Genomic DNA, 27,768 nt, shown 5'->3' with positions numbered 1-27,768 from the left:
ACTCTACTCTGATTCCACACGCTGAAAGTCTGTCGATTTTTTTATGGCGATCCGATCGCACACATTTTATTATCCATTTTTCTGGGGGTTATGGAAGTAACCAACATTTGGTCAAAATAATAATAATAATAATAATAATCCAGAGCTCAATAGGAGAGTGCACATGTTCATGTAGATCATTGTTTGCTTGATCTTACGCTACTGTTTAAAAAAACACGTCAGATGACGACTGTAATCTGAGAGCTCAATTGATCTTCTTCTCCACAATAGATCTTGTTTTTACAGATAAATAAGTACATGTACATGACATTATCTCGAAGATTGGTGTGATAAAAATGAACATCTTTTTATTCAATCTAACAATCCGAGGGAGAGTCCTTCCGCATGGTTTACAGCTCTTGAATGTGGAAAATATACAAATAGACGAGGCCCAGTCCTTTTCATGCGTTTATGTTAACACCAAAAGACCTTACTTGCATTGGCAAGTACCCTCAGCGCAGGAGCAGGTGGCACTAAATAAGGAAAGGGGAAAAGAAGTATTAGAATGAAGAATATATAAACGGAAAGGCAACGGAATCATGGAATCAAAAAGAAAAGGAGCAGTGTAACCTAATCAAATGGTACATGACATGCATGCTTTTGTGTACAAAAAACAATCCCGAAAAACGAAAAAAAAAGAAAAAAGCCTCGCATGGAATTAAATATGCCTTCGAGTTTATAGGAGCCAGATCATGAGGATCAGCATAAAAGGGATCAAGTATACAAATCCAATTGATCCCCCTCGAACGCGAATTGATAATACCATGGAAAACAGTATCATAAACCCTTTTAAGGTAATAAAAAAAAAAAAAAAAAAAAAAAAAGAGAGACGAGAAGACAGACATCAGGAAAGATTATTACCCAGAGGAGCAGCCGCATCCCGAGGACTTGGAAGCGCAAGCGCAGGAACCACCGCAAGCGCAAGCACCGCCAGACTTGCAGTTGCAGGAAGCTTTGTCAGCAGCAGCAGCCTTGCCGCACTGGCATCCAGAGCCGCAGCCTAATATCATTAAAGTAAAGTTGTTAGATTTCACTGGAAAGAATAAAAAGAAAAAAGAAAAAAAAAAAAAAAAAAAAAAAAAAAAGAAATGACCCTGAGACGACAATGAGCGAGATTCCAAATTGCAACATGAGACGAATGAGTAATCGAGAAAGACTTACCGCATGAAGAGCCACAAGTGCAATTGTTGTTTCCGCAAGGGTTCATGATATTAATTAAAGTAGGAAGTCGAGGGAGTTGGTGAAAGAGAGTGTTGATGGATAAAAAAAAAGTGAGAAAAGGAGAGATTAAATAGAGGCGTTTTTGTGCGGCATTTTATAAACGAATCGCAACTTTGTCTCCATTGTCTGGGTGTCATCTGATTCGTTGTTTTCTCGTCCGCTTCGTGTGTACTTAAACAGAGTCCGACAGTCTCACTAAGATCGCCGTTCCTGATTAAGTACACGCGTCTGGTACGCGACTTTTTGCAAGCACTCCCCTCTACAGATATCAACTAGAAAGAGTACAGTACCAAGATGCACGATATTCTACTTACAGCATCTCCTGTTTCATTAAAACATTCGCAACTGCTGTGCTCCTCTCACGACCTTAATAGCACATGTATAACTAATATAAATATATCTTGTTTACTGTTTAACATTGCCCTCGCCTCAAAATTAGGGATAAAGAGCGACAATGCTTCGCCATGACAATCTTGCTACATTTATAGGACATGACAAGACATAACTTATTAAAAGTGCTTAATTAGCCTGTCCTTTCCTTTTTTCCTTCTTCTTCAAACTCTCATTATCTCGACAGCAGAGAAAATTCCTTCCCCAACTTACAGCCCTATCTTTTCCATGACAATGCCACTGCTTCTAACTATCCGCGATGCGCTTATGCTTATATCTCATTTGTTTCGATGCTATTTCGCTGGACGTCAACCCCTCCTGACAACAATAGCATCACCATCATTAGCAACTTCGCCACTAACAACAGTAACAATAACAAAAACAGGCAAGTTTACAGCCCCGTCAAATGCCCAACATATTCCATCTAAAAAGGTTTTTGCGACCCAAACAAAAGATTCTTCCATCTCGTACTCGGGACTGTATTCCGCTGTCCCTGAAAATGTCACTGGTAATAGTACCTCTTCGGCCGAAAAAAGCAAGAATCGAAGCGGTAGAACGTTTGTGAATCCAAACTTTGACAAGGACGCCAACTGTGTCTTCCCAGGTCAGGACTATGTAAAGCGCAACGGCCGTCAGGGCCGGCAGCAGCAATACCAATCGTCGCAGCAGGCGGTCCATCACTTCTACCATTACATGAGCAACAAAAACCCCGATTTCAAGCAATACAAGCCTTTTTACCCCTCACCTCAGTCGAAAGAGCGCCATGACCGGAAATCAGTCTTTCTACCTTATGTAAAAGACATTGATGCCATTCCAGAGGATGTGCGATATTGGCACGACGAGAAGCATTTCATCATCAAAGACCGATTTCCAAAGGTAGGAGAACACAAAAGAATGAAATATTTGGTATTCTGCTTGAAATGGGTGAATATCAGGCAAAGCACCTCTTGTGTGTCCCATGCTTCTTTTTTTGCTAACCGTGCTCAATAAACACTTTATTTCTCCTTGACTGTTTGGGCCCATCTGTGGCACCATGTAACCTAAAAAAAGTCGACTGTCCATCTTCTTGTAATGCCTCGCGTACAAATTGAAAAGTTGTACAATCTTTCAGGAGAGGAGGGAATCGCCACTGTTAAAGGTTTGAAAGAGCGAGGTGAATGGCTCATTCAGAGGTAAGCTGTCTACATTTTGAACTTTTCACTGTATGTATCACATGGTTATTTACTTTTCCTTTATACAATGTCCCAATACCCATTATGACAGGCTGAAGACTGATTTCCCGCATCTCTCGTTTACCATGGGTTTCCACACTTTCCCAAGTATGCTGTACGTGGGTCCAAAGGGTAGACCAATGTTTATTCATGAAATTATATCACGCGGGGTGTATTTCTTTGAAATTTATGCATTATTTCATGTCTTCGCCAAGCGGGCTATGCTCTGTGATTTTAAGATTTGCAGGATCTTGTTCTTATGAAAGCATAAATACACACTCTATTTCTTGATAGCCAAATTCATCTTCATGTCATCTCCACAGACTTTTGTGGTGCATCCATGAGGACTCCTTGGCACTTCAATTCGTTCACGACAGAGTATTTTATCCATCCAGAAGACATGCTCAGATTCCTTGAAAAACGCAGGTCCTTTCAGCTCGCAAGGCATGAGGTCCTTCAGTACAAGAAGAAAAATCTAGCTCCACTCAAGTGTAACCAATGCGAGACTTACCCAGCGAATATGTACGAGTTGAAGAAGCATTTAGGGGAACATTTACAACAACAAATGCTCTTAGCCAACTGTCAATCAGCCTAAAAACAAACCGAGAGGATGAAAAAAAAAAAAAAAAAAAAAAAAAAAGAACAGAGGCGGAAAAGAATGTGAAATTTGATAATATATACCACGGCGCCATATACCATGATATAAGTTGCAGTGTAAAATAAACACTGAAATGGAGCACAGCACCATTAGCAGGTTGATATTAAAGACTGTCTGTCTAGCCACGGACATTTGCGTCCAAGCCTCTTGCGCCTGAATACATATTCTTGTTTTAAGTGGGCATGTGTGTCCATGTTTGTGGGTGTGGCGAGTAAAGTGCTTGAAACAAAAGACAACTACCCCAAGTACATGGGTGGCTAGCTTTTAGAGAGATATGCAATGTCGGCCTTAAAAGACAAGGGCACGAATGAAATCCTTAAACAAAGCAAAAAAAAAAAAAAAAAAAAAAAAAAAAAAAGTCCACATAGCAGGCAGCTCAACGAAGCCATTTTGCATCATGGGCAAGGCAAGGCAGTTGTGTAACCACTGTGTTCACAAACAGTTCATTTTGGTAGTGGGTGAGGAGGTTGTTCTGACTCTTCCCTTGTAGCCACGCGCAATGGTCTGGCCTGCTTATTGTTTGGATGATTACATTCTTTTCGTTGTATCGCAACGTATCGGATCGTTATATATTGCATGTAAAGCTGAATGATCCTCACCGCACCGCCTATTAAAGTTGTATTAAAAGAACAAATTATGATGAGAGCCATCACATACGACTGCAATTGTTATATAAACATGCGTTTAAGGGAACATCCGTCTTGTTGTTAAGCACATGCATATGCTAATCCGATGTGGATGCGACAACAGTCCTTTGCATTTTTTTTTTTTTTTTTTTTTTTTTTTTGCTTCTCTGTACATTTCTGTTCTTCCTCGATTTTGGACTTTTACTATAGTCCTATATAGCCCTTAGTTTCCTGTATTCTTTTTTTTTTGCTCAGTCCTTCTTGCTTTCTTGTATACATATCCCCCGCTTCTGTATGTACCTTTGTTATACTATAGCTGAGCCAAATATCAGGCACTAGTTCATTCAGCAGCAAAGCACCACTATTCTTTTGATCCTTTCGTCTCATTTTTTACATCAGCACTCTTCTAGCGCATCCACGCCATATCCAAGGGCACAGTACAACGTAGGAGCAACAATGTCGCCAGCACAATGTAGTATAGCCTCAGAAGGTGTTGCGACAAAGGCATATTTTACAGGGCGCCGCCGTAGTCTGTCTGTGGATGCAATCTGTAATAGACAAGGGAAGATCCTGGAAAGCAAGACCACGCCCAGCAGTGCAGAAAAGCTTCGGCTCTGTAAATCGCTCGCCTATATACGGAGCTATATGCTGGAAGCTCGATGTCCTGACTATACCCCTTGTCAATGCAAGCCCCCCCAATCGCCAGTGAGCGCAATGCGGTCGCCAACAGATCTAATCACCTCTTTAGCCACATCCGCGCCTACACTATTCATACCACCCATACATCCTCCACAAATCCCTTCTACATTGAGCCTCACAATGGAAGCAAGTCTTCCATCATGTGTAACAACACATGGTAGTGGAGATCAATCTGCGCCTTTGCCTGCAAAAAATGGTTGTCTGACTTTGACGCAGTTTGAAAAATGCATGGAGGTCTGCTTCGAGCACATACATCGCTGGCAAAGTATGCCTTCTTTTTTTTCTTTTGATATAGATTTTTCTAGAGGCGATGGATTTCGTCGATTCAATTACTTAGGATTGACACGTTGTTAACTTCTTTAAATATCGATTAAATAGGAGAGACGGTTAGATTATATCGCCTCCCTTTAGACCTATCATCAGCGCGAAAGGATACCTCCCTTTGCGAGCCGTACGATATACCTGCCAGGCACCCCAAGGTCACTCGATGGCGTGCGGCACCACGGTCTCGTCCCCGCTCACGATCACAGGCTGCTGCTTCTCTTCCTTTATCCTCCGAGAAAGAGCTCCGTGCCAATTATGATCAAGGCCATGTCATGCCCCCTCAGTCCCACTCCGAAAGCCTAGAATTGCCTCGGAAATGCACCCGCGCCAGATCTAACCCACATCCACAAACAACACGCATGGAGCACACCTATCTCTCATGTGATCGCAATAAGCGCCCTTATGTTAATCGTGATAAAAAGGATACAACGAAAAATGCGTTTTCAATGGAGACATTGCTAGATGTACTGGCTTTGATTATTTCCAGAGCGCCTGATGAATGGGCGCCGGGCAGTGTCTTGACTGAGTACTTTAAACAATCCTATGGCCAAGGGCAATCCATTCAGCAACTTCTTGACCAGCTACCATCCAAAGATAGCCAAACCATCATGTTCTTGATATTGAAGGTCTCCAAAGCATGGATTGACACTTCGGCACTCCTCTCTCTGCCATCATTAGCGCCATCGCCGTCAATAACACCGCCCTCGTCTAAAATAGAACAGCTTGACTCTCAAGTCAAGTCGACCTTGCCAAGGCCACAACGGGACGACGACGAATGCCTTAGTGAGCGGTTCGAGGCTGAATTGAAAGATGCACAGTCTGCTACAAGGAGCGTGCTGGTTGAAAAGCTGGCGGTCCATGTTTTTTTACGGCGCATAGGATCCAAGGACATTATCGACATTGCAAACCCCTTGGACCGTGGAAACCATACTACTAACGTCAGTAGCAGTAACGGCCGACCCAAACACAGGTCTTCTAATGCTAATTTGAGCATCTCTGGTCTTGTGCCCACTGGAGAAGTTAATCCCAATCCTAATGTTTGTGGACATGTTCATGACCTTCGCAAAGCAGATGCGGCGGTCGGGTGCGAGAGTGAGTCTAAGTTAGATGCATCCATTGCGCTGAATAACCTGCTTTCAGCCTACGAAAGCTTCGATCAAGGCGAATTAAAGCCTTCTGCTGGCACACTTCCTGATATAGTCTCGCATGAGACCTTATCTATGCCGGTTAACGTAGGGCAAGGAAAGGAATCGCTCGGAGATATAGGCACTATGAATCCAAACGGCACTCCATCGCTTTCGTTGCCTCCTTGGAGGACCAAGCTTATTAGGGGTACTAACGTCAAGCGGCTGCGTTCGGAAAGCTTCACTACCTTGACACCTGAACTTAGAGGTTCGACAGGCAAGGTCTTTGTTGCCAAGTCGACAGATAAGGGATTTGAGTGCAACCTAGTTGAGGGCTTGAAGGAGGAGCTGCAAACACAATCACATGATACCCATAGTAAAGAGTGCGTTTCAGCTGTGGTGCCAAGCCATTGTATGCAGCGGCAGCTCGAACCAGGTATACCATGCAACACAATTAATCGCGCTGTATTTCATATCATTGTAGAAAAGTTAATGTGTTTGGTTTTTTTTTTCTCGTTGTAGAAAGGGAAATCGGAACCGATGACCAAGAACGGAGGGCCGGTCTCAAGTCACCGCTGCCCACAAGAAGCGTGCCACACCTAGTGTCAGCCATTTTAAGCGTGCCTGGTATTACGCTTAGTGGCAACGATACGGAGCAGCAACCATGTCATCCTTTCGACATACATTCAAGTCCTCAACAACATTGTTCGTGGTCTACTAAGGGCATTGTTCCCCACACTTTGAAGAATAATGGTCCATATCAACACCACGCGGAGCCTGTTCCATTGCAGGTAAAGGGCTATACAACTGATGTTCAGGCAGACGGTACAGAATACAATTATAAATCATCATATTGGCAGTACAGGAGCCGGAAGCAAGCCCGACAGAGCTTAGAGTCTAAGGGCTCCATCACTGGGCCATTTGGTCATACAAATGCATCAGCAGTAGCAAGGCGTCCTGTTATTGCACAAAAGGCTCTTCGCTCCAATGTTGGTTTGACATCTGCGTGGAAGGCATTGACGACATTATCATTGACCCGGAATGGAGATGGTCGGACAGAGCGAGCAGCAGCCTCAGCTATAACTACGGCTACGTCCCTGCCCTTCTGGAGATCTTCTTTGCAATCGAAGGACAAGATGCAGTCTGAGGACACTATATCGATACCGCCCCGGGCTGAATCACCGAAACTTCCAAATAATACTAAGCAATATAACGCGGACATTCCTGGGCAACCGTTGGCTCCTCCCTATACGATCAGTACGACAGACCAGATCGCAAAGAACATCTTATTGGACTCTTTCATATCATTGCCTAGCCCTAAGGAATACAGTGGTCGTCGGTCCTCTCTCTTTAACCTGAATGCAGCTGTGGATGAAAATGATGCAAACTCGAAAATGTCTGCTACTCTACCCATGGTCGCCACACCATCTATTATAATGCCTTTCGCACAGACCCCAGATATCATCAGTGGCACAGTTATGGACCCACTTACTTCTGATGAACCCTCTAATTTTAACCCTCCCTCCCCCTCACCGGCGGCAGCAGGAATGGGATTGATGTCAGGGTCAAACCCAGTTGAATGCCAGCTGGCGAGGAAATCTTCCCGTTTATTGCGGGACGTTAATTCACAGCAGCCTCTGAAACGTAAGGCTAGCAACCTAGGGGACGACTTTAGAGCAGGGCCATCGGTCCCGGGCTTTACATTCGCCGCTATGCCTCCAGAAGTGGGCAGAGTGTCTGTTTCAATGCCTATTACAGTCCCAAGGCCGACGGCGTCCGATAGGGCGAGCACCCAGTATAGGCATAAGCACAGCAAGAGCCAGGACCATTTTTTGATACCTCGGAATGGCTTTCAGGACATCATCATCGACGACAGCAATAACTATTACGATAACCATAGCCACAATAACAACAATGAATGTAAGCCAAGTACCATCGCAAGCATTGCTTCTTCGTTCTCGCGCAGCGCTGGTGTTCAGGACCAAATGCTGCAGAGCCCCATGGCCTGGGACCCCATTACGTCTTTGGCTGCCTCATCGTTGCCATTATCTAGAGACATATCTTCTTGTGCCTCTACGGCCTCAGTGCAAGAAACCACACCTGTGATCGTTCGAAGGAAGCGAAGTATCCACGAGAAGTTATTTGGGAAGCTAGGGTATAAAAAGCCAACCTCATCTCCGGTCTCCTTGGCTACAATGACGTTAACAACACCAATGGCAACGACGGCAGTAACTACCCTGACCATGCCCAGCTCTAGTATCGGATCGAGTTCTATGCCCAAAGAGACGAGTACGGTCGAGACACTACATACAATGCCCTCATACGGTAGCGGTGCCAATACTGGTAGCGACAGTACAACTATGGTCTCCTCGATGCCATCACTACCTTCGCCTACATTCTTTGATGACAGGTCATGTAAAAAGCAAAGTGCACAGCGGAGATATGACTGGAGCCTTGGAAGTAAAGACTGCCACCGTCAGCAGCAACTGTCCGACGCTTACAATCATAGCGGCAATGTTTCAATCCAGCAATCCCGCCTGCGATCTGTTTCCCCTCAACAACCGCCTTCCTCTCCACCCCCTTGGTCACTGTCCCGAATCAGGGCACATATCCAGCAGCAACAGTCATCGCAAACAGCACAGGCCTCAGAGAGCTTGCAGCAGCAACACTCGCATCTGAAACCGCAGAATGAAAAGCGAGTACGACGGCAGCGCCAAGAGGAGGTCCGGAAGCGGCTTTTCTTTAAAGCCATGATGAATGATGATATTTGCCATATGGATCACCCATATACTCATCTCGAGAATGAGAATAGTACTAGTCATAAACAAGAATCCAAACATGAAAACCTAAGTGATGGGATCAACAGCAGCGGTGGTAGTGGCGGTAGCGGGACTGAATCTGGTGATTATCATCACATAGGCGGCATCTACGGTGAAGGCAGTGAAGATAACGTTCCGGTAAAAGGGAGGTATTTAGGGGAGAATGCACGTGCAGAGCGAGATATGGATATCTGGAAGGTATTGGAGCAGTGGCAAGCCTGGAGGATTGCTCACGAAGAGTAAGCGTAATGTCCGAGTCATTGTATGTCCATCCTAGTTCAGTCCATGGCATTGGAGACGATAAATGATGTAGTTATGAAATTAATGAAAAAATAAAGTATCACCCAAAACAGCCAAGACGCAGTTGCATTTACAATAACATTGTGTGTATATGTCTTTTGATATTTTCATGGGTAAATTGCCTTTACTATTACTATTATGATTATTACTATCTAGGTACAAGGCCTATCCACAAACTCATCTGCTCGTTGATCAAAATCAGGATGTATCCTATCAAAAGTTCTGCACCTTTCATCGAGACTGAATTGGTTTTTACTTACTCTGATATATGCTATGGCTCTCAGGGGGGGAGGGGATAGGATATTTGGAAGTTAAGCATAGTCAGCCACAAGCTAAATAGAAGGCCTCAAGGACACGTGGGAAAGCATCACATCTTATGATGCGAAACCACCCTCTCGTAATAGAGAATGAAGCATACGCCCAAGCTTACTCGGTGGATTGTCCAGTTACTATAAATACTCGGCAGCTTCCTGCTGCTATGACATCATTTTCATGTTGAACTGTAAAAACAGCAACTTTCTGAAAGCCTCCTTGCAGAAAAAAAGCTTGGTTTGGAAATGAACACGCCAATGCTAATAAAAAATAATAATAATAATAAAATAAAAAAAATAAAAAAAATAAATTAAAAGGATACTGATGTGATTATACAATGGGTTCAATAGACGTAATGAGGGTAAAGAGTAAAGAATGTGGAGCCGACTTTGACTTTCTTCCACCGTCTAATTTTTTTTTTTTTTTCTAGATGTTTACATAAAAGAAGGCCGACAATAACAATAAGAGCAGTGCACGCACGCACGCACATGTCTCTCCACATTTGAGGTTTCTTTTTTACTAAACCCAAGTTCAGTCTTGAAAAAGAAGAAAAAGAGGAAGATCGTGCTCGTGTACGACAGTTTACAGATACAAATGCATTGTTAAATAAAAATAAAAATAAAGAAAAAAATCATGCAAAAGGCATAAGGAAAGGCACTCTTTTTTTTTTATTATCATTATATATTATTATTATTATAATTATTATAATTATTATTATTTTATTTTACTTTATTTTATTTTGATCTTCTTCTTCTTCTTCTTTCTTCTTCGGCAATAAAAGGGTAACGGGAGAAAAAATAAATAAATAAATAAAATAATAAAAACCACAAAGGAGAGAGAGAGAGAGAGATTCTCGATCCTTTCATGCAACTTTTTTTTTTTTTTTTTACCCCTTTTGTCTGCCGAAGAACATTTTCACGTTATCTCAAAGAATGGTATGCTTGACTATGTCATTGCCAAAATATACAAAAAAATTGACGGGATTGTGCTATTTGAAGATAAAAGTTACAAGCAATGCGCTGCGTCACCCACACATTTTGCAGATTAAAAAAAAAAAAAAAAAAAAATAGTTACTGTACGATGCATGAACATTGTTGCACATGTGCATGTATATACAAGAAAGTGGGGTTGGGGTTGGGCGAAGGTGTACATCCAAAAAAATACAAAGTTGCTACACAGACGAATATGCATTCATATCAGCAGAAGGAAAGGAATATAAAAAAAAAAAAAAAAAAAAGGCTGCAATACATGCGATACAACAAAGTCTACAAGGCAGGGTCAAATAAACATCATGCTCCTTCTCAACAAAGCAAAGATGGTCTATGCATACATGCATAACAACAATAATATATAAAAAAATAACACCTACAGATCCAATTGATATGATTGTTCTTTCTATTCGTTTTTTCTTTATTAATTGTGAATAAACAGAAATAAAGAATACATTATGATCAAGGAGTATTAAAGAAGAATAGGATTAGGGATAGGATTATAGTTACAAAGACGTAAAAAAAAAAAAAAAAAAAATAGATAGATAGATAGATAAATAAATATAAAAAAAAGAACTAAATACAAAGTAGCTTTTGGGATGTCCCGTCTAATGATGTCTAATGTATACAAGGCGAAACTATGGTGAAAAAGGACGGTTTTTTCTAAGGAAAAATTCCCTAGAGCATACTGAAGTTCTTAATCCATGGATGATTAACAACGTCCGTAATCGTGGCACGTCGTTCGGGTGTCTTGGCCAACATCCAGTTCAACAGGTGTAAACACTCCTCCGAGGACTGGACTCTTGGAGTGATGTATGGCCCTGAAATGGCCTGCACCGGGTCATTGAAGGGAACTTCGCCATAAAGGATCGTGTATAGCAAAATGCCCATTGACCAGATTTCGGCCGACTCGGCCCGATACTTTTCACCCTTGAGGATTTCAGGTGATGCATCTATAAGAAAAAAAGAAAAAAAGAATATCGTTCAGAGGATATCTAACGCTATGCAGCGGATAGGAAAAAGAAACAAACAAACAAACAAACAAAAAAAAAAAAAAAAAAAAAGTTTCACTTACAGTTGATGGTGCCGTAAAACCGATCAAAAACCTTGCCTTGGGGTGGGATGATGACAGCAGATCCAAAGTCAATCAATTTGACTACAAAGTCATTGTCGATTACGATGTTCTCGTCCTTGATATCTCTGTGGCAGATGCCACGTGAGTTCAAGTAATAGACACAATCCACAATCTGCTTAAAGATCATCCTTGCCTGAGATTCTGAGAACTTGGAGTGGTGCTCAATGCACTCAAACAGATCGCATGATGTCCTGCGAACCAACAAAGCAGCCTTGGGTGGTTCCTCACTCTCTGCCAACTGATTCAGACTCGAAGAGCTGCTGGAGGTCGATGTTGGGAAGGAGGACAGTCCTGAGCTAGTTGTCGAAGCCGATCCACTACCATTCTCTGCTGCTGCTGCAGCGGCGGCAGCAGCATTGCGTTGGTTCATGGTAGCCTTGGCTATTGCCTCCATCATACTTGAGCCATTGTTATCATTGTTTTTGTTGAGAAGAGGATTGCTGGCTGACCAAGGGGTGCCATGCAACTCCATGACCAAGTAAAAGTACTTTGAATCCTGATAGGATCCCAAGTAACCGATGATATTGGGATGGCTCACATTCCTTAGTGCATAGATCTCCATGGGGACCACACCTAATTCCGGATCCTTGGCCCAACCATGGGCGGGAACCTTGTCAAGGAAAATAAACTTGACGGCAACTTCTTTCTTGTCCGAATTGCGAGTCGCTGAAACTACAAATCCAAATCCACCAGAGCCTAGTTCATCACCCAGAGTATATGCTGCGGCAAATTCAGGAACCAGGGGATGACGTTGTAGATGGCGAGCTGAGACTGTCAGCTTACTATCATCACTCATTTCTAGCTGGTGGCTCTGTTGGTGCATCACGGGCGTTGTTGGCGGTGTGATAGGGCCTTGTGCTGTAGGGTCAAAGGTGGTATCGAGAATTACGTTCATTTTTTTAAGCGGGTATTGTAGCGGCTAGAAAATTGGGGGTTTCAAGGATAGGTAAAATGAGTAAGACGAAAAAAATAGATGATGTGTGCGAAAAAAGGATCACAGTTGATAGTAGCCTTCTCTCCAAGTAAATTAAGAAATAATAATAATAATAATAGATAATAGATAATGGATAAATTAAATTAATATAAAATAAAATAAAATAAAATAAAATAAAATAAAAGAGGAAAATTAAGTGGTAATATAATTAAAATAAGGTAGTAAAGGTGAGGATTAGATTATTAGAAAGATTAAATTAGTGTAGTAAAATAATAGGGTAGTTCAGGTTATTAGAAAAGAAAAAAGTCTAGGTATATTCTAAAAAGGATAATAGATGAAAAGTTAACAATTGAAATAATAAAATATAAATTAGGGATTAATGATTAAGGATAATTAGTTAAAGATTAATATTAAATATATAAATAAAAAAGTAGGCGATTAGAGCTGTCTATGACATCTAGCGAGAAAAGATTAGAAAGAAGAATGAAGGTAAAGGTACAATTAAAAGGAACGAGAAACAAACAAACAAAAAAAAATAAAAAATAAAAAATAAAAAATAAAAAAAATAAACGGAGAGAAGGCTCGCTGTGAGGGTGGTGATGAAGAAAAAGAAAAGAAAAAAAAAAGAAGCAAAATGGACAAAATCCTGCCCTTTTTATAGAGCAATGAGACGTCGTCAACCTTTCTTTCTTTCCCCTGAAAAAATTCACATGGATTGTGAACCATAGATGGATAAAAGGCATCGTTGCAGGTATTTTGTGTGATGACCACTATTTGAATAGGAAAAGGGGAGGGAAAGACGAAGGAAAAAAAAAAAAAAAAAAAAAAAAGAAAAAGGGAAGAAGGGATGGTCTATGCATATGCAAACTAACAAGGTCAAGAGTATTTTAAACTGTTCAGAATGAATAGAGCCTGTCCCGATCTAATGGAGAATGTGCCATGGCCGATAAATGCAATACACACGCAACGCACAAACGCATCACAGACATGCAGGACAACAAAAAGAGGGAGAAGGATGTGTGAATGTGGCACAGAGGACACAAAGAAGACAGAGCCATGGAATGCTGTAGCATACATGTATACAAATATACAAATGAATATATAAAATAAAAAATAAAAAATAAAAAAACTTGCATGCACATTCATACCAGCACACTTCAAAGGAGGGAAACAAAGTTGTCAACACGATGTGGTTCGTTGGGTGTTTGGACCACTTTTGTCACTGCGTGTATGCAGCACCCCCCTACTCACACAACTCCATTTGTGGTGCATTTTCTGTTTTATGAGAGGAAAGGGAAAATGAAAGAAGGATATAAAATATGGATATTGATCAATAGAATAGGGGGGAAGAAAAGAAACATCAGCGGCCGTAAATCCTAGGGTGTACTCTATGCAATCCAAAGTGCAAAGACGACTTTAATTCTGCCCTACTGCTCTGTTGCTCTGTTATTTTGTTATTCTGTTACTGCTTGTCTTCTCTGAAGGATCGAACTGAATGGTCATGCCGATGGATTGTATGCGTTGATATTCAAGAATGGAACGATAAATCCTGAATTCCTAAATTGTTCCGTATGTAACACACATTACAAATGATTTGCTGTGTTTTACGTTTGTGTGTTTCTCTGTCCCACCAAGGAACAACATCTCATCGATCTCTCTTCACCCCCCATGCCGACCAATGTTATACATGTAGGCAAAATGTCATCATCTGCATCCAAATTATTCAGCATGATCACTTCTCCCTCCCCCCCTACTCGTGAAGGTGGCGACTCTGATAATCCAAGAGAAATGCTGCCCTCGGGGAAATGACTGTTATGCCTCGTATACTCTTGGTTGGGACAAAAAGTCACACAAAGAACAGGCGGGCAAAAATGAGGGCGGAAAAGAAGCTTTACAGTACAAAGAAAAAGGGGATGTTGTATATACTAAGTGACTGGAAAGTAGGAAAAAAAAAAACCAGGGAGTACACAAAGGGATGGTCAACAGAGTAGAGGAGAGAAAAATAAATAAATAAATAAAATGCGTCGCGGGAAGATGACCTGAAAATAAAATATTTTGCCAAATTCGGATATCGTAGAATAGGCGTAAAGAGAATAAATGAAATGGAGAATTAAGCCAAGCCAGGGAGCGTGGTACAAGGGAATTGAATTCGACTCGAAGAGGGAGTGTAAAAGTCGATATCAACTAGGGCTGAGGTTAAAGAGTTCCGAAAGGATAAGGGAAAAATTTATAGGACAAATGGGGTTATTGAAAGAGAATGATCAAAGATAAACGCGTGGATTATAAAATGAGTAGCGCAAGCAATGTTGCGTGTATAGTTGGCAGATATACGGTGGAATATATCGTTAGAATCTTATGACACTGGGCAGGATAATCTCTGGAGTTTCTTGAGAGACTACAGGATTGAATAAAAAAGGATATATGAGTGTAAGTGTCAGTTAAGCAGTTAAAAAAAAGAAATGAAGGGACTATGGCTTTGGCATAGAGGGTAGGGGGTGTGGCCATTCGTCTAAAAAAAAAAAAAAAAAAAAAAAAATGGACACAAAAGATGGGTATACAGAGAATAAGTATAGGCAAGCACAGGAAAAGAACAAAGGGTGGGGTGACTAACCGTATGTGCTGAATTCGAGGATGCTTTGGCTCCAACTGCCGATAAAAAGACCAATACTAAAGAGGAGATGGGCAAGAAAAAAATCATTGAAGAACTAGAAGAATGAGGTGATAGTAGACGTCTATAGCGCTTTATATCATCATTAGATATTGCTAATGACTAGAATATAGGATGAACGAAACGGAAACGGTTGAAATAGACTTCGCTCATATCTATAAACCATTGATAGGGAAAACGTTCTTAAGAGTCGAACCCAACGAAAACATAAAAAATAATAAAGCATTCTTGGAGTGGTTCTTGTCCATGATACTCTCATCCTCAGACTTGGATGGATAGAAGAATTAAAAAAAAAGGGATTCAATGATCATTGGACCCTTGCTTTGGTTCATCTCTTCTGCTCCTTTTTTTTTCTTTTCCAATGCGAAAAAGTCTCAATCCCGTCCATATTAATAATGTCCTACAATGCACAACTGTCTATTTTTTAACTGCATGCAAGGGTTGCTGTAAAACAAAAAAAAAAAAAAAAAAAAAAAAAAACAAACGACATATTGCTGCCATATTCGAGCGTCTGAATCTCCAACTCCTATAAAACAAAGTCAGGGAATCCTTCTTGAAGAATTGGTTAGGGAATAAACAAGGTGAATGCAAGGCTCGCTAGAGTATTGATACAGGAAAAGTTTATTCTCTCATAAAGTTCACTCTTATACCAATCGCACAAGTCTAAAGGAAGCAGCACAAGTATGCATATGCATGGACAACAAAGAAATGAAGGGTGCTCGTTGGTCTCTTCTCTTCTCTGTAGGCTTATCAAAATGTATCTCTGACCATTGACCATTGACGAGTATTCTTTTGAGAAAAAGTACATGCACCAGCGGAGGAAAAAAAAAAAAAAAAAAAAAAAGTTCAGTAAATGCAATGCTTGAGTCTTCACCAAACAATATCAATAAAAGTCTAAGTTTAGTCCATAAAATCAAGAAAAGTTGCTTGGCCTGTAGAATCCTTTCATATCCTTTACATCGATGTCCATCGTCCAGAATCATCATAGTCATGTTCCAAGCTATGCGGCGGATCAAACAGTAAAACAGAGGGCATCGTCATCAACAAACGGTGCATGATCATGCAATATCCACAAACTATATACCTCTCGGGCCTTTTGCAAACAAAGATGGCCGCATGTCTCTCCCCGAACGCTTTTCTTTCATGGGTCTTGATTAAAAACCTGTGTTTAAAAAGTTTGGGCGTATCCATGTTCCTCCTGTGCGGTCAAAAGCATGTCAAAGACATTTGTAGTAACTATTTCATATAATGTTCTATAATGTTCCCCCCCTCTTCCTCCCTTGTTCTCGTCAAATCCATCTTTTTACTACCTACACTTCCTCCTTTTTATTTTATTTTATTTTTATTTTTAATTCGTACGTTGCTTGTATGTTCATCATCACTCACTTTGACTGGGCTGATTCTACAGATCCTGATGATGTACGAAGGCACCTTTTGAAAAAAATCTGAGGCCGTATGAGGGAGGAGAGAGAATTTATTCTTTCATCCAATCTATTGAGCTGACAATACGCATGGGGCAGATTTATTTAATTCGATATTATTGTATTAAAATATTATTATTTATGCTTATGATAATAGTATACGCTAAATATTAGATTATGCCACAGATTTTTTTAAAATGATGATGCTACAAGTGTGGTCAAGATAACAAGGGCCAAGGATCTTGCACGACCATTCTCGATCAAGCCTTTCCAACCCATTCCAGCCGTCCCTTTTGCATTGAGTCCAATTCCTCCAGGTGCCGTATGAACTTTTGTTGCAAATCCAATCTGCCTCTTTTCGTAATCGTACACCACATATTGATTCTTGATGAATAAATCCCCAAGTAAGATGCCCTATAGGATAACGGGAATGGTGGAAGATGTCAGGAAAGAAAAAAAAAAAAAAAAAAAAAATCTCTGGTACAGTACATGTGTATTAACTATTTTAACTTACAGATTGAGACCCATGTCCAGGTAGTTCTTGCCATGAATCAATAGCACTAAGGCAGTATCCATTGTATTCGGATTTAACGATGACAATGTCCGAGAGAGGCACACTGTACTTTTGTGCACCAATGACAAATGTTAAGTCTCCTACAGTTCTCGAGTTTGCAAGTGCACAAGGGATTAACCAACCCAGCTTATGATCGTATTGAGAGTTGGGAATGGCTCGATGGAATGCAGTCGCCAGGTAGTCTGGGAAGAGAATATAGGACGATCCTGTGTCGACAATCGCTGACGAAGCTGAATTAGAGAGCGTCAGTTCCTTGCGCCCAATAAACAAACGGTCAATAGAGATCTGCCATTCTTTGGAGGATGTCACGGGAACATAGGTAATTGCCCCTGTGAAAAGAGAGTGATCTACGCCACCAAAAATGAACTGGCCTCCATCTGATAAGCTCGCGTCCTGATCTGAAGCCTTATTGAGCCAGACTGAGACGATGGCCTGATCAATCTGATTTTGCTCTAACATGTTAGTCACCGGTGTTTTCACATCTAGAAGTAGGAGAATAAAGAAGGAAAAAAAAAAATAAATGCTATTCCCTTGAAGCAGATACATGACACGATTATGTCCCTTATCGCCGTAAATAGTGTGCCCTTTGCGATAAGACCTACCACCAATCTCAGTGTTTGTATCAAAACCTAAGCCCATAATGCCATCGACGCCTGTAGCAGCGGTTGACCCTGTATTGACCGAGGCTAAGCCAAATGTCTGATGGGTGACAGTGATGCCCGCCACAGTGATGTCGTCTACGCCCAATACGCCTGTGACCCAAGAGCTATCAGCATAGTTAATTGACCATGTACGCCCATCCTGACGAAATGTGCTGTTGTTGGTTTAAGTTACAGGAAAAGAGGAAAAACGATATATATTAGCCAACAGGGATTCATATTTTTGTGCTAGCCGTGAATCATGAATGGTGTCAAATTGAAGTTCAGACTATCGCTTTGCTTAGGCTTTTTTTTTTTTTTTTTTTTTTTTGAGAAACCGGATTGCGCCCATGTCTGTTCAGGTATTTTCTACATATAATCGCTCACAAAAACAGATCCAGTAGAGTTTTCGCCACAAAACAGCCCAACTGGTATTTTGATCTCTCTTTTTTATATGTTTGTGCATGTGCAGATGCATAACAGTATGGGTAAAAGTATAAGACATCGATATTGGCAATTGGGTGTGCGCTTATCAGCTGATTAAGTTTTTTTTTGTTGCTCCATGGATTTGTTCAGTTTAGCCCAATCAGCCCTGATTTCCTTTGTTTTCCTGTGCGTGTCCTGCATTCTTCATCCATGCATGCCAGATCGTATACCCCTCATTTGCTCTTATCTCGTCCAAATCCTAGCATGCTTTTTTTTTTTTTTTTTTTTTTAAAGAAAAAAAAAGACAAAAAAAAAAAAAAAAAAAAAAGGTGGCAGTAGAAACCGTGAGTAGTTAACAATTTACCTTGATCGTGTGGGATTAAATCGCCGAAGAGCTGTACAAATAGTGGACTGGCAACTTGTGGAGGAGACCCAAAGGTCGCTGCTGCCTGTATCAAAAACGACAGAGAACTCTTGTTTAGGAGATCCGATCATCATGGCTGCAACCCATTGTGTGTCAAGAGAATTCCCTCGTACAGGCGCTACGCCGACATAGGCTCGCTTGTGAATATCATCATGTTTCTTCTGTTCCTGCTCAAGTTCCTGCAGTTCTTGTTCAATTCGATCGAGATTGGAGATGGGGTCGATATCAATGGTATCGTTCTCATCAGAGTCTAGTTGTGTTACATTAGTGACTGTAAATTCATGTCGCTTCTCTGAGGGTGCTGAAGTAGAAGGGATAGTCGTTGCTGTTGCAGTGAAAGTTGTTGTTGTAGTGGCAGTGGTAGAATTAAGGAGAGAGTCCTGGCTATTAGTGTTGTTACGAAGAATGTTGAGAGTGTGTAATTTGGACATAAAGGCTACACGGGACTCGTGATGGGCGCGCAGTTCTCGTGTAGGCCTCGGACTTGACCCGGGGCGCTGTTGGACAGATATTCTAATTATAAACACAAATAACACAATTCAGACACGGGAATGATAAAATAAAAATAAATAAATGACCGACATGACACAAACACATCTAAAGAATAAGAAAACAGGAATAGGCGATGCTGATAGGAATGATAGTAGTAATAATAGCCAAGCACAGGTGCAAGAGAGAAAGAAAGTGGGAGTGCGCACACAAGAGTGTGTGAAAGAGAGAATCATTTATTATACCTGTGCAGTTTGGCAGTAGCAGCTATAGGAATCAATGCCATAAGCAGTAGCAAACAATAGCACCGGCTACAACTGGGTCGTTTCATGATGAATGGGTGAGTGAACAAATGAATAAATGAACAAATAAACGAAAAAATGAATAGATTAATGAGTTGATAAATGAGTTGATGAATGAGCGGACGAATGAATGAAATGATCAAGAATAGAGGAAGAGAGGGAGGGAGCGAGAGAGAGAGAGAGAGAGAGAGGCGAGATCAAGTAGAAGGAGTGTTTTAGATGTGATGAATTGAGCCGCCAAGGCACTTGGAGTGAAGCGAGTCCCAAGAGAGGGGAGAGAAAGAGAAATAAGAGAAAGAGGGAGAAAGAGAGAGGAGGAGGGAAAGAGAGATGATGGTCGTGTATGATGGTTGTCGTGGAGGAATGAATGATGAAAGATTGATGACGGCTGATGGCAAACGTTCTTGTTGTCTTTTTCCTCTGGAGAAATGAATGAATGACGCTGACACACACGACAAGAATTACAGGGGCAGACATTTAATCAAATACATAAACGATAAATATACATTTGCATATCCAGTTGTTTTTGTGGCATGCTTTTTCATCAGGCTGTGTTGCTGATTCATTTATTCATGTAACCATATAATAAACAGGTGAACATGACACGGGAATGTTATCTACTTCTACTTGCACTTCTGGTACTCTGGTACTTTGACTTTCAGTTCTCCCCGCCCTTGAAATGTCCAAGTTCAACTGTGAATCCAAGAGTCAGTTTAGCAAACTGCAACATGTGGTCAAAATTAATGTGTGACAAATCATCGTTTGCTGTATGGATGTATGGACCTATTGATACACAAAATAAAATGCCAGTTTAGTTTTTTAATCTCTGATTTCGCAACATTCTTATCAACATCTCAACATTGTAAAACACACGTACTGTTATCAGAGAACTCTCCTTCAATTGCAAAAGCAGATCGGTATCCTGCCTTCGCCCATGAAGCATGATCAGAACCTGAAAGAGTTATTTAAAAAAAAAAAAAAAAAAAAAAAAAGTGTAGACGATTAGATGCTGATCACATTTGACATTGTTTTTATTTCTAACATTCACAACATGTAGCAAGAGCTTACAGGCATAACCGCACTTGGTCTCACGAACTGGGATATCTCCATACTCTTTAGCATAGACCTAAATTTTTTTTTTTTTTTTTTTTTTTTTTAATACCAAAACAGTGATGATCAGTACTCAATAATGTCCTAATACAAGAAAAAAAAGGTTCAATCCTTGCCCTTGCTTCTTCGCTTCCACTTACGCTCACGAGCTGAGTCAACTCTGGATCGACATGGTCAACAACGATTCCATACGATTCAGCAAACTTGGATCCAACGTATCCAGTCATGTCATTCTACAATTTAAAAAAAAAAAAAAAAAAAAAAAAAAACATTAGTATTTATTAGGGGAAAAAATAATCTTCAAATGCACCAATTCCATTAAAATAATAATCGGGTATCTCACCTGAATCATAGCAAGAACGTCAACACCCTTCTTCTCGTAGCTCTTGGCGACAGCCTGTGAACCCAAAAGTCCAGCCTCTTCAGCAGAGTACCAATGGAACTCAACAGGGCGTGCAGGGTGGAAGCCAATGTTGATGAGAGCACGGAAGACTTCCAAGGTGGTTACAGTGCCAGATCCATCGTCATCAGCACCAGGTGAGCGAAGCATAGGAAGCCACATGTTGACAGAGTCCTGATGTGCACCCACAATGACTGGCTCGTTCGATAATGACTCGTTCTTACCCTCGAAGCGAGCTATCAAATCATATTGTACACAGTATGGCATGAGCCTCAATGAAATGCAAAACAGTGTACAATATTTTTCAACAAAGATGATAGAAATCGGCTGGACTTACCAATGATTGAGAATTGTTTCCAGTCGTGGTCAAACTTACGGAGACTAACATCCGAGTCGGCGTCAGTTTCCTCGATGAGATCACTGATCTGCTTGTATAGCCACTTGGCAGACTGGAAGCCAGTCTCACTCTTATAGTAGCGAGTGTGGAACTCTGTAAATTTAGTTAATGCAACCTCCATATTGGCTGTTGATAAATGGTCAACGTATTTAGCGAACTCCTCTTGGTGAACAGCCTCTTTTGGAAGAGCTATTGATTGGCAAAATGACGGAAAAAAAAAATATTGGGGGAGGGGTTGTTTGTCGGTTAGTGCCGAGTGCCTCGCCAATCGACGTTTGAAGAGAGAATATCTTGCACAAAAGAAAAAAAAAAGAAAAAAAAAAGAAAAAAAAATGCCTACGTTTTTTGCCCATGGTAAAGAGACGCGAGGTACCAAGATCTTGGTGATCAGTAATATCCATAAACTTGATTTTTTTGCGGAACATTAAAAGACGTTCATGCTCAGTTGTCCAGAATGGAGCCTGGTCAGCAGCAGTCTGGACAAGACGTCTGTCGTCATTGCCATAACCGTTATCAGCGACAGTCTTGTGTCGATTGACAGTCCACTGCTCCCACCATGCAGGAGAAGCCAATGCGACACTGGCCAGCGAGATGAGCATGAGCGATTGAAACTTCATTGTTAAATGAACAATGTGGAATTATGGAGAAAAAAAAAGTGTGTGAAAGAAAAAGCGATAAAGAGAGAACAAAGAAAACAAAGAACGCGTAATAGACCTGGGCACAAATTTATCTCATCCATGCCCTCATGCGATATTACATCCTTTCCTTCCTTTAGACACTAACGTATAAACGTATGCTCATCAAGCTATGAATATCCAATGGGCTCCTGTCCACATGACTCCTTGGTACTTTGCATTAGATCTTTTCTATCGTTTCCTTATTTAGACGTGACGCAGACACCACATTAGCTCATTTTCTCGCGTTTTGTTCAGAAGAAACGATCGCGCCGCCACAAGGGTATCGCTGGTCTCTGCACATGTCGCAGCATATAGATCAATATACTTTTTTATATATATAAACGGCTCTTTCCGTATATTTTAATGTTGAAAGATTGTAGTAAATTGTCGAAAATGATTAAATACTCTACAATTGAAAAGTCAAAAAAAAAAAAAAAAAAAAAAAAAAAAAACATTCATTAATATCGACTGGTGAACAGTGGCAGTATTAGAGTCTGTGTGCATGTGCACTGTGTCCATCTGTAGGTCCATGTGTTGGCACCACATAGTTGTTGTTAGGAGGATTGTGGTTGCTGTTGTTTGCTTGCACGTTCTTGAAATCATCAATTGTCTTGAACTGCTCCAACAATGGCTTGAGCTCCGCCATCACATCCAGCTTTCGGCGGGCTTTGTCCTTTCTAAAGAACAAGTACGCCCAGAACTTTTCCAGTCCATACATATGGCCATTTTGGTAATCTGCATACGTTAATGCCTCAAAGTCCAGGAACAGATCCTGACGAAATTTCTTTTCTAACCCATAAGAATAAAATCGGAATAGGCACTCTAATCCGTATCTGTAATTGGAATTCGCATCCTCCACTGCCAATCGTTTAAATTCTGCATACATCCTGCGGTTATAGTTGTCACGCAAAAAATGCGACCAGAATCGGAATAACGTGTTCATTTCTTGTGAGTGTCCAATGCCTTGACGCCTGCGTTCTTTCAGCGCCTTATAGTGGTATTTGTAGTATTTATGCTGAATGAAACCGTTCTGGTGAAGGAGCTCGTGTGATGGGTGCTGGAACGCAGGGAAAGAATGTGGAGCCTCCATTGATGTGGAAAGGCTCGGGGAATCCATATGAGACCCCATAGATGGCCCTGCAGGAGAGTTACTGAAAGAGCCTGGAGGTAGATCCGTGGGAAGGAAAGGTTGGTCACCTAGGACCCATCCGACAGCATCTTGGGCATGGTGCGTGCGTGAATCTGGTTTCAACTCTTTACTACTTTTATCATCCTTTAGAGGGTAGAATCGAGGAGCTCGGTTGGTTTGATCCTTCTTGCCTTTACTCTTGCCTCCCCGAGTATCGTTCTGGCCGTTATTCTGTGTAGGGGTTGAAGTTCGATCAGTGACACTTGAGGCGCTAGTAGTACTAGTAGCTTGAGTGTTGGGAATGGAGCTCAGGGTGTCACTATGACGGGGTTGTGACCCTGTAAGGGCAGCGAATTGTTCTTCTGAGATAGTTTCAACCTTCTTGTTCAATTGAGGACCAACATTGGGGCGACGGTTGCTACTATTACCATGCTTGCTCTGTTGAAGATCATGCTCATAAAAATACAGACCTTCATTAATCATTTCGTTGATATCATCATTCATAGCCTTGCGCTCGTATGATCCATGCGACCTGTCGCGCTTCTTCTGGGTAACAATCAGGATCTTGGCAACAGTGTCGTCATCAAATTCGTCATCATCGTCTTCATCATCGCTAACGTAGTATTTCTGGACGGTACCGGACCTTGTGCTTCCCAGGGGAATATCATCGTCATCAAATTGGAAGACTTGGTCATCTTCATTTGAGTTGGTTCCCGGCTCCTGCGGCTTGGCCTGATGAAGATTAGGGCTTGACGTGCTAATAGACGAGCCACGCTTCCTGGTCTTGATATGTTGGGTATGCCATTCATCTTGCCCACCATCAGCGGGCGTACGTTCGGTTGGCATGGGTGAAGAGATCGATACGGGATGAAGGGACTTCAGGGGTGGTACGCAGGAATGATGGCGTGCTGGAGATGACGCAGTATTTTCTTCTTTGGGGAACACCCAAGTGGCCCAATCACCACGTCTGCGGATTTTATCTCCATGCATATCAATTTCTTTGCTAGACTTGAGAGCATCTTTGATCAGGGCAAGATCTGTAGTCAGGTATCGGATACGGTTAAAATTGGCAACAAACGGAAGAGGCACGTATCCCTCGTCATCCATCTGTTTGCGCAAGTAGATATCCTTGCAAAGGTTTTCTACTGAAAAATAGTATTCCCTAAAAAAAAAAACAAAAGAGCAAGGGCTTGTTACTATATATTTCCCCCCCTTTTTTTTTAAAAAAAAAAAAAAAAAAAAAAAAAAATGGCGTACATTTGTAGGAGGATGAATGGTTTGAGCCTTTCAGTCTGATCCAAGTAACCTCCTTGTTGGTATAAGTGAGGAACATTGCTCATTGAAGCACGGTTATTAGATCGAGCGCCGTAGGATCTTGTCCCTCCTTGAAAATTTTTAACAAGAATCAAGAGGTTAGCGCCATTTTCTACTGTTTATGGAAAGATCAAGATCTGCGTGGAGTGCAACTGGGCCTCTATCTTAACTAACTTACGGCCACGTCCATTGTTGTGGCGATCCATGTTGCGCTGATTCTGTGGGGGCTCGCTGTCAAACATAGCAGGTACGGAGGCTCGACGACCGCTTGTACCGACAGCAAGAGGGTGAGTTCCCCTATCCGAAGCATTTTTTTTGTTGTTCAAGTGACCATTAGGGGTATTTCTGTTGTCATGACCAGGATCACTGTCGTGTACGGGATTACTACGAGGTCGAGAGCTTTGTGGGTCATGATTGTTGTTGGTGCTGTTGCTACTGCTACCATTGCTATTGATAGGATTATGGATATTATGGTTACGGCTATAGTCATCGTTATGATGGCGTGCACGGCCCTTGGGGCCAGATTTTGGCCCTGTATGGGTGATGGCGGGCGTAACAGGCATCCATTTGCTCTTGTCCTTCTTGCTGACAGGTGCAGCCACAGCAGTGGGTTCTGGCTTGGTCTCCTTTTCAGCAGAAACGCTCGGGTCAGGCCAGACATTCGTATCATCAAGCGACGGAATTGATTGTATCTGTTGTTGAGAATATGGTTGTTTGTTGTTCTCCTTGGGTTTGCCCTCATCCTTGGTTTCTATATCCGTCAGAATATGTTGCAATTGATTTAATTTAAGACATGGACGAATCTTTAACCTTGCTATGTTTGTTCCTCGAACAAATGATTATCCTTTGGGTTGTGTCGCGGTGAAGAATAAAAAGTAAAAAAAGAAAAAAAGGATCCGCTCTACTATTTTTTTTTTTTTTTTTTTTTTCGCCCTTTTTCCTTTTTGTTCAAGAGGGAGAGTAAGTTTCAAGACGCGGTAGGTCCACATCCGAGCTCCCCTCCTCCCTTTTGCATAATAAATTTCTGTTTCATTCTAAATCATGCCATTCACCTGTAGAAAAATCATGGATACGATGGAATATGTTTGACTGACCAAATTAAGTTTTAAAAAAACCTCTCCAAATAGCCTTTCTTCCAATAGATGGAAGGGTTTCATCCTCGCGCAGTGCTATGAAGTAATACGTTCCAATGTATACAAACAAACAAACAAAAATAAAACTCACCAAGAGTAGCCTCATCGATCTTCCCAGCACTCTTCTCCGTGCCTGCTCCAGAACTCGTCGGAGCAGTGTTATTAGCAGCTTCCTTTCGAGCTTTCCAGATATTGGCTGGAGGAACCGAAGATGAGGATGCTGTAGCTGAAGCTGTAGAAGAAGACACAGCTCCCTCCTTGGTGACTTTAATCGCCTCATCATGTTGTCCCTGTTGTTGATGTCGGTGCTGATGTCGGCGCTGTTGCTGATTCTGGTGCTGATGTTGCTGGTTCTGATACTGGCGCTGATGACGCTGATGTTGCTGATGATGCTGGTGCTGTTGATGTTGGTCTTGATCGGTTTCCTTCAAATGGCTATTATTATTTTTATGTTTTTGATTACCGTTTTGATGCTTTCTTTGATGGTTATGATCGTGACTAGTGCTGTTATGAGGATGGTGTACGGCATTGGATCCAGAGGAGGGTGTGGTCTTTTGTTTCTGATCTTCATGCTCCTCGAGCGTCTTTATCGAACTAACCATATTAAAGAGTCTTAACAGGATGGTATAATATGATATGACTATTGTAAATGTTCGGCTGTTGACCTTATGTTTGTTAGAGAGTGAATGGGGAGTGAAGGTTTGAAAAACAAAGGCAAAAACAAAGGCAAAAAAAAAAAAAAAAAAGAGCAGGCGGTGAAGATCTTTGGGCGTCAGAAAGATGCGAGCATAAATGTTGGGCTTTAGTAGATCAATGAAATGAAAATAACTAAGCAATAGAATCAAAAAAAAAAAAAAAAAAAAAAAAAAAAAAAAGTTCGAGACTTGCATTGTCAGGTGATACATGCCTTGTTACTGTCTCTCTTGTCAATGGCCAGAGAGGGCAGGCAATAGACTGTAGCATCCAACTGATGCTTCCTGATCATTTGTCTACACACAGTAAGAATGCTAAGAATATCAATGTAAATAAGACCACATTGCATTGAAGGTTCAGACAGAAACAGAACCAACACCATGCTTACGCTTCGAAACTAAAGATGTCACATTGCTCAATGTGCTTCGCCCAAATTTCTTTAATGTATGACAGCTTCCATAGATTCTCATTCCTTGCATATGTGAAATCCCAAAGTTACGCCCTTTCCTCCCAATATTTCCAAGCATCGTATTCAATGAGCCCCAATTATATAGTAACATAGGCCCTCCTATATAAAGGCAAAACTTCTACAACCTAAAACAACTCTTTATCGAATGATCTCTTAGGAGGGTTTCCTGATATAAGCCTTGTCCTGCTAGAAACTGATCACAAGCTTTGGGGTTTGATTAGTCTTTATAAACAAACTTGGTTCAATAGCACATTATTTTTTTATTAAACAAGACTGGTCAGAATTCCGCAATAGACAGACGCCAGTACGTGAAATCGTTGTCCATCTTGTAAAAAGGGGCTGGTGCTGATGTTGCTGCTGATGTTGTTGTAGTTTCTGTTGTCGACTGAAAAAAGATTTCGTAGTCAATTGCCTTCAAAAGCTCCCCGACTATGTTTTTATTCTGGAGAGCTTGTCGTATTAAATGCGTGCATCGGTTAGAGTATACATCATTGCGATAAAGTGCAACACCGGGGCCTGTATTTCTCGAATGCTGAGATATCGATTGCTAGAATTAGCTTTAAGCGATGAAGTTGCCATCCTCTCCGAGCAGCGATAGCAATGGTTAACCTATTGTGAATGTGGAGTGGATGGCATTTCCAAGGTCGTCCTGCCGTATCACTTTTTAACATTTCTCCAGGGCGTATGTGTGAACCTGCATACACAAACATGCTATTTGAGGTC

At 41.4% G+C, this 27,768-nt stretch overlaps 6 protein-coding genes across 6 annotated transcripts; 2 read left to right on the top strand and 4 right to left on the bottom strand.

Moving 5' to 3' along the window:
- Positions 1–1,824: 1,824 nt before the first annotated feature.
- On the top strand, positions 1,825–3,456 carry BCR41DRAFT_419681 (HIT-like domain-containing protein; the record flags this gene model as incomplete). The annotated part of the gene is made up of 4 exons (XM_022029797.1): positions 1,825–2,526; positions 2,701–2,822; positions 2,914–2,976; positions 3,156–3,456. The coding sequence occupies exons 1-4, from the start codon at positions 1,879–1,881 to the stop codon at positions 3,454–3,456; spliced, it is 1,134 nt and encodes a 377-aa protein (XP_021884468.1). The 5' UTR covers positions 1,825–1,878.
- Positions 3,457–4,601: 1,145 nt separating this feature from the next.
- On the top strand, positions 4,602–9,655 carry BCR41DRAFT_393311 (hypothetical protein; the record flags this gene model as incomplete). The annotated part of the gene is made up of 4 exons (XM_022028543.1): positions 4,602–5,109; positions 5,256–6,728; positions 6,815–9,350; positions 9,568–9,655. The coding sequence occupies 4 exons, from the start codon at positions 4,602–4,604 to the stop codon at positions 9,653–9,655; spliced, it is 4,605 nt and encodes a 1,534-aa protein (XP_021884467.1).
- Positions 9,656–11,390: 1,735 nt separating this feature from the next.
- BCR41DRAFT_393310 (kinase-like domain-containing protein) lies at positions 11,391–12,742 on the bottom strand (the record flags this gene model as incomplete). The annotated part of the gene is made up of 2 exons (XM_022028542.1): positions 11,391–11,665; positions 11,788–12,742. 2 exons carry the CDS (start codon positions 12,740–12,742, stop codon positions 11,391–11,393), a joined length of 1,230 nt encoding a protein of 409 aa, XP_021884466.1.
- A 4,204-nt stretch (positions 12,743–16,946) lies between these two features.
- Positions 16,947–20,157, bottom strand: BCR41DRAFT_347788 (aspartic peptidase domain-containing protein). Its single transcript, XM_022023161.1, has 5 exons — positions 19,667–20,157; positions 18,873–19,445; positions 18,047–18,258; positions 17,385–17,926; positions 16,947–17,284 (listed from the first exon to the last, which is right to left on the bottom strand). Exons 1-5 carry the CDS (start codon positions 19,750–19,752, stop codon positions 17,063–17,065), a joined length of 1,635 nt encoding a protein of 544 aa, XP_021884465.1. The 5' UTR covers positions 19,753–20,157; the 3' UTR covers positions 16,947–17,062.
- A 96-nt stretch (positions 20,158–20,253) lies between these two features.
- BCR41DRAFT_332736 (leucine aminopeptidase 1) lies at positions 20,254–22,379 on the bottom strand. Its single transcript, XM_022021860.1, has 7 exons — positions 21,971–22,379; positions 21,571–21,819; positions 21,177–21,469; positions 20,974–21,066; positions 20,792–20,849; positions 20,601–20,675; positions 20,254–20,506 (listed from the first exon to the last, which is right to left on the bottom strand). The coding sequence occupies exons 1-7, from the start codon at positions 22,245–22,247 to the stop codon at positions 20,382–20,384; spliced, it is 1,170 nt and encodes a 389-aa protein (XP_021884464.1). The 5' UTR covers positions 22,248–22,379; the 3' UTR covers positions 20,254–20,381.
- A 381-nt stretch (positions 22,380–22,760) lies between these two features.
- Positions 22,761–26,619, bottom strand: BCR41DRAFT_384279 (hypothetical protein). Its single transcript, XM_022027547.1, has 4 exons — positions 25,975–26,619; positions 24,929–25,501; positions 24,694–24,820; positions 22,761–24,598 (listed from the first exon to the last, which is right to left on the bottom strand). Exons 1-4 carry the CDS (start codon positions 26,483–26,485, stop codon positions 22,795–22,797), a joined length of 3,015 nt encoding a protein of 1,004 aa, XP_021884463.1. The 5' UTR covers positions 26,486–26,619; the 3' UTR covers positions 22,761–22,794.
- Between the last annotated feature and the right edge of the window lie 1,149 nt (positions 26,620–27,768).

This window comes from Lobosporangium transversale, assembly GCF_002105155.1.
Source record: "Lobosporangium transversale strain NRRL 3116 chromosome Unknown BCR41scaffold_6, whole genome shotgun sequence".
NCBI classification, from domain to species: domain Eukaryota; kingdom Fungi; phylum Mortierellomycota; class Mortierellomycetes; order Mortierellales; family Mortierellaceae; genus Lobosporangium; species Lobosporangium transversale.
Note: the sequence above shows the minus strand (reverse complement) of the source record. Positions and strands in the feature narration are given on the sequence as shown.

Bases quoted from the DNA above. Each gene is read 5' to 3' on its own strand.
- BCR41DRAFT_332736 (XM_022021860.1), bottom strand. From the start codon at position 22,247: ATGAAGTTTCAATCGCTCATGCTCATCTCGCTGGCCAGTGTCGCATTG. The intron at 21,820-21,970 runs GTAGGCATTTTT...GCCAATCAATAG, and splicing joins CTTTACCATGGGCAAAAAAC to CTCTTCCAAAAGAGGCTGTT. The intron at 20,507-20,600 runs GTACGTGTGTTT...GTGTATCAATAG, and splicing joins AGGAGAGTTCTCTGATAACA to GTCCATACATCCATACAGCA.
- BCR41DRAFT_347788 (XM_022023161.1), bottom strand. From the start codon at position 19,752: ATGAAACGACCCAGTTGTAGCCGGTGCTATTGTTTGCTACTGCTTATG. The intron at 17,927-18,046 runs GTAGGTCTTATC...TCCTACTTCTAG, and splicing joins TACAAACACTGAGATTGGTG to ATGTGAAAACACCGGTGACT. The intron at 17,285-17,384 runs GTAAGTTAAAAT...GTTATCCTATAG, and splicing joins CTGGACATGGGTCTCAATCT to GGCATCTTACTTGGGGATTT.
- BCR41DRAFT_384279 (XM_022027547.1), bottom strand. From the start codon at position 26,485: ATGGTTAGTTCGATAAAGACGCTCGAGGAGCATGAAGATCAGAAACAA. The intron at 25,502-25,974 runs GTGAGTTTTATT...TGACGGATATAG, and splicing joins GATCGATGAGGCTACTCTTG to AAACCAAGGATGAGGGCAAA. The intron at 24,821-24,928 runs GTAAGTTAGTTA...AAAATTTTCAAG, and splicing joins CCACAACAATGGACGTGGCC to GAGGGACAAGATCCTACGGC.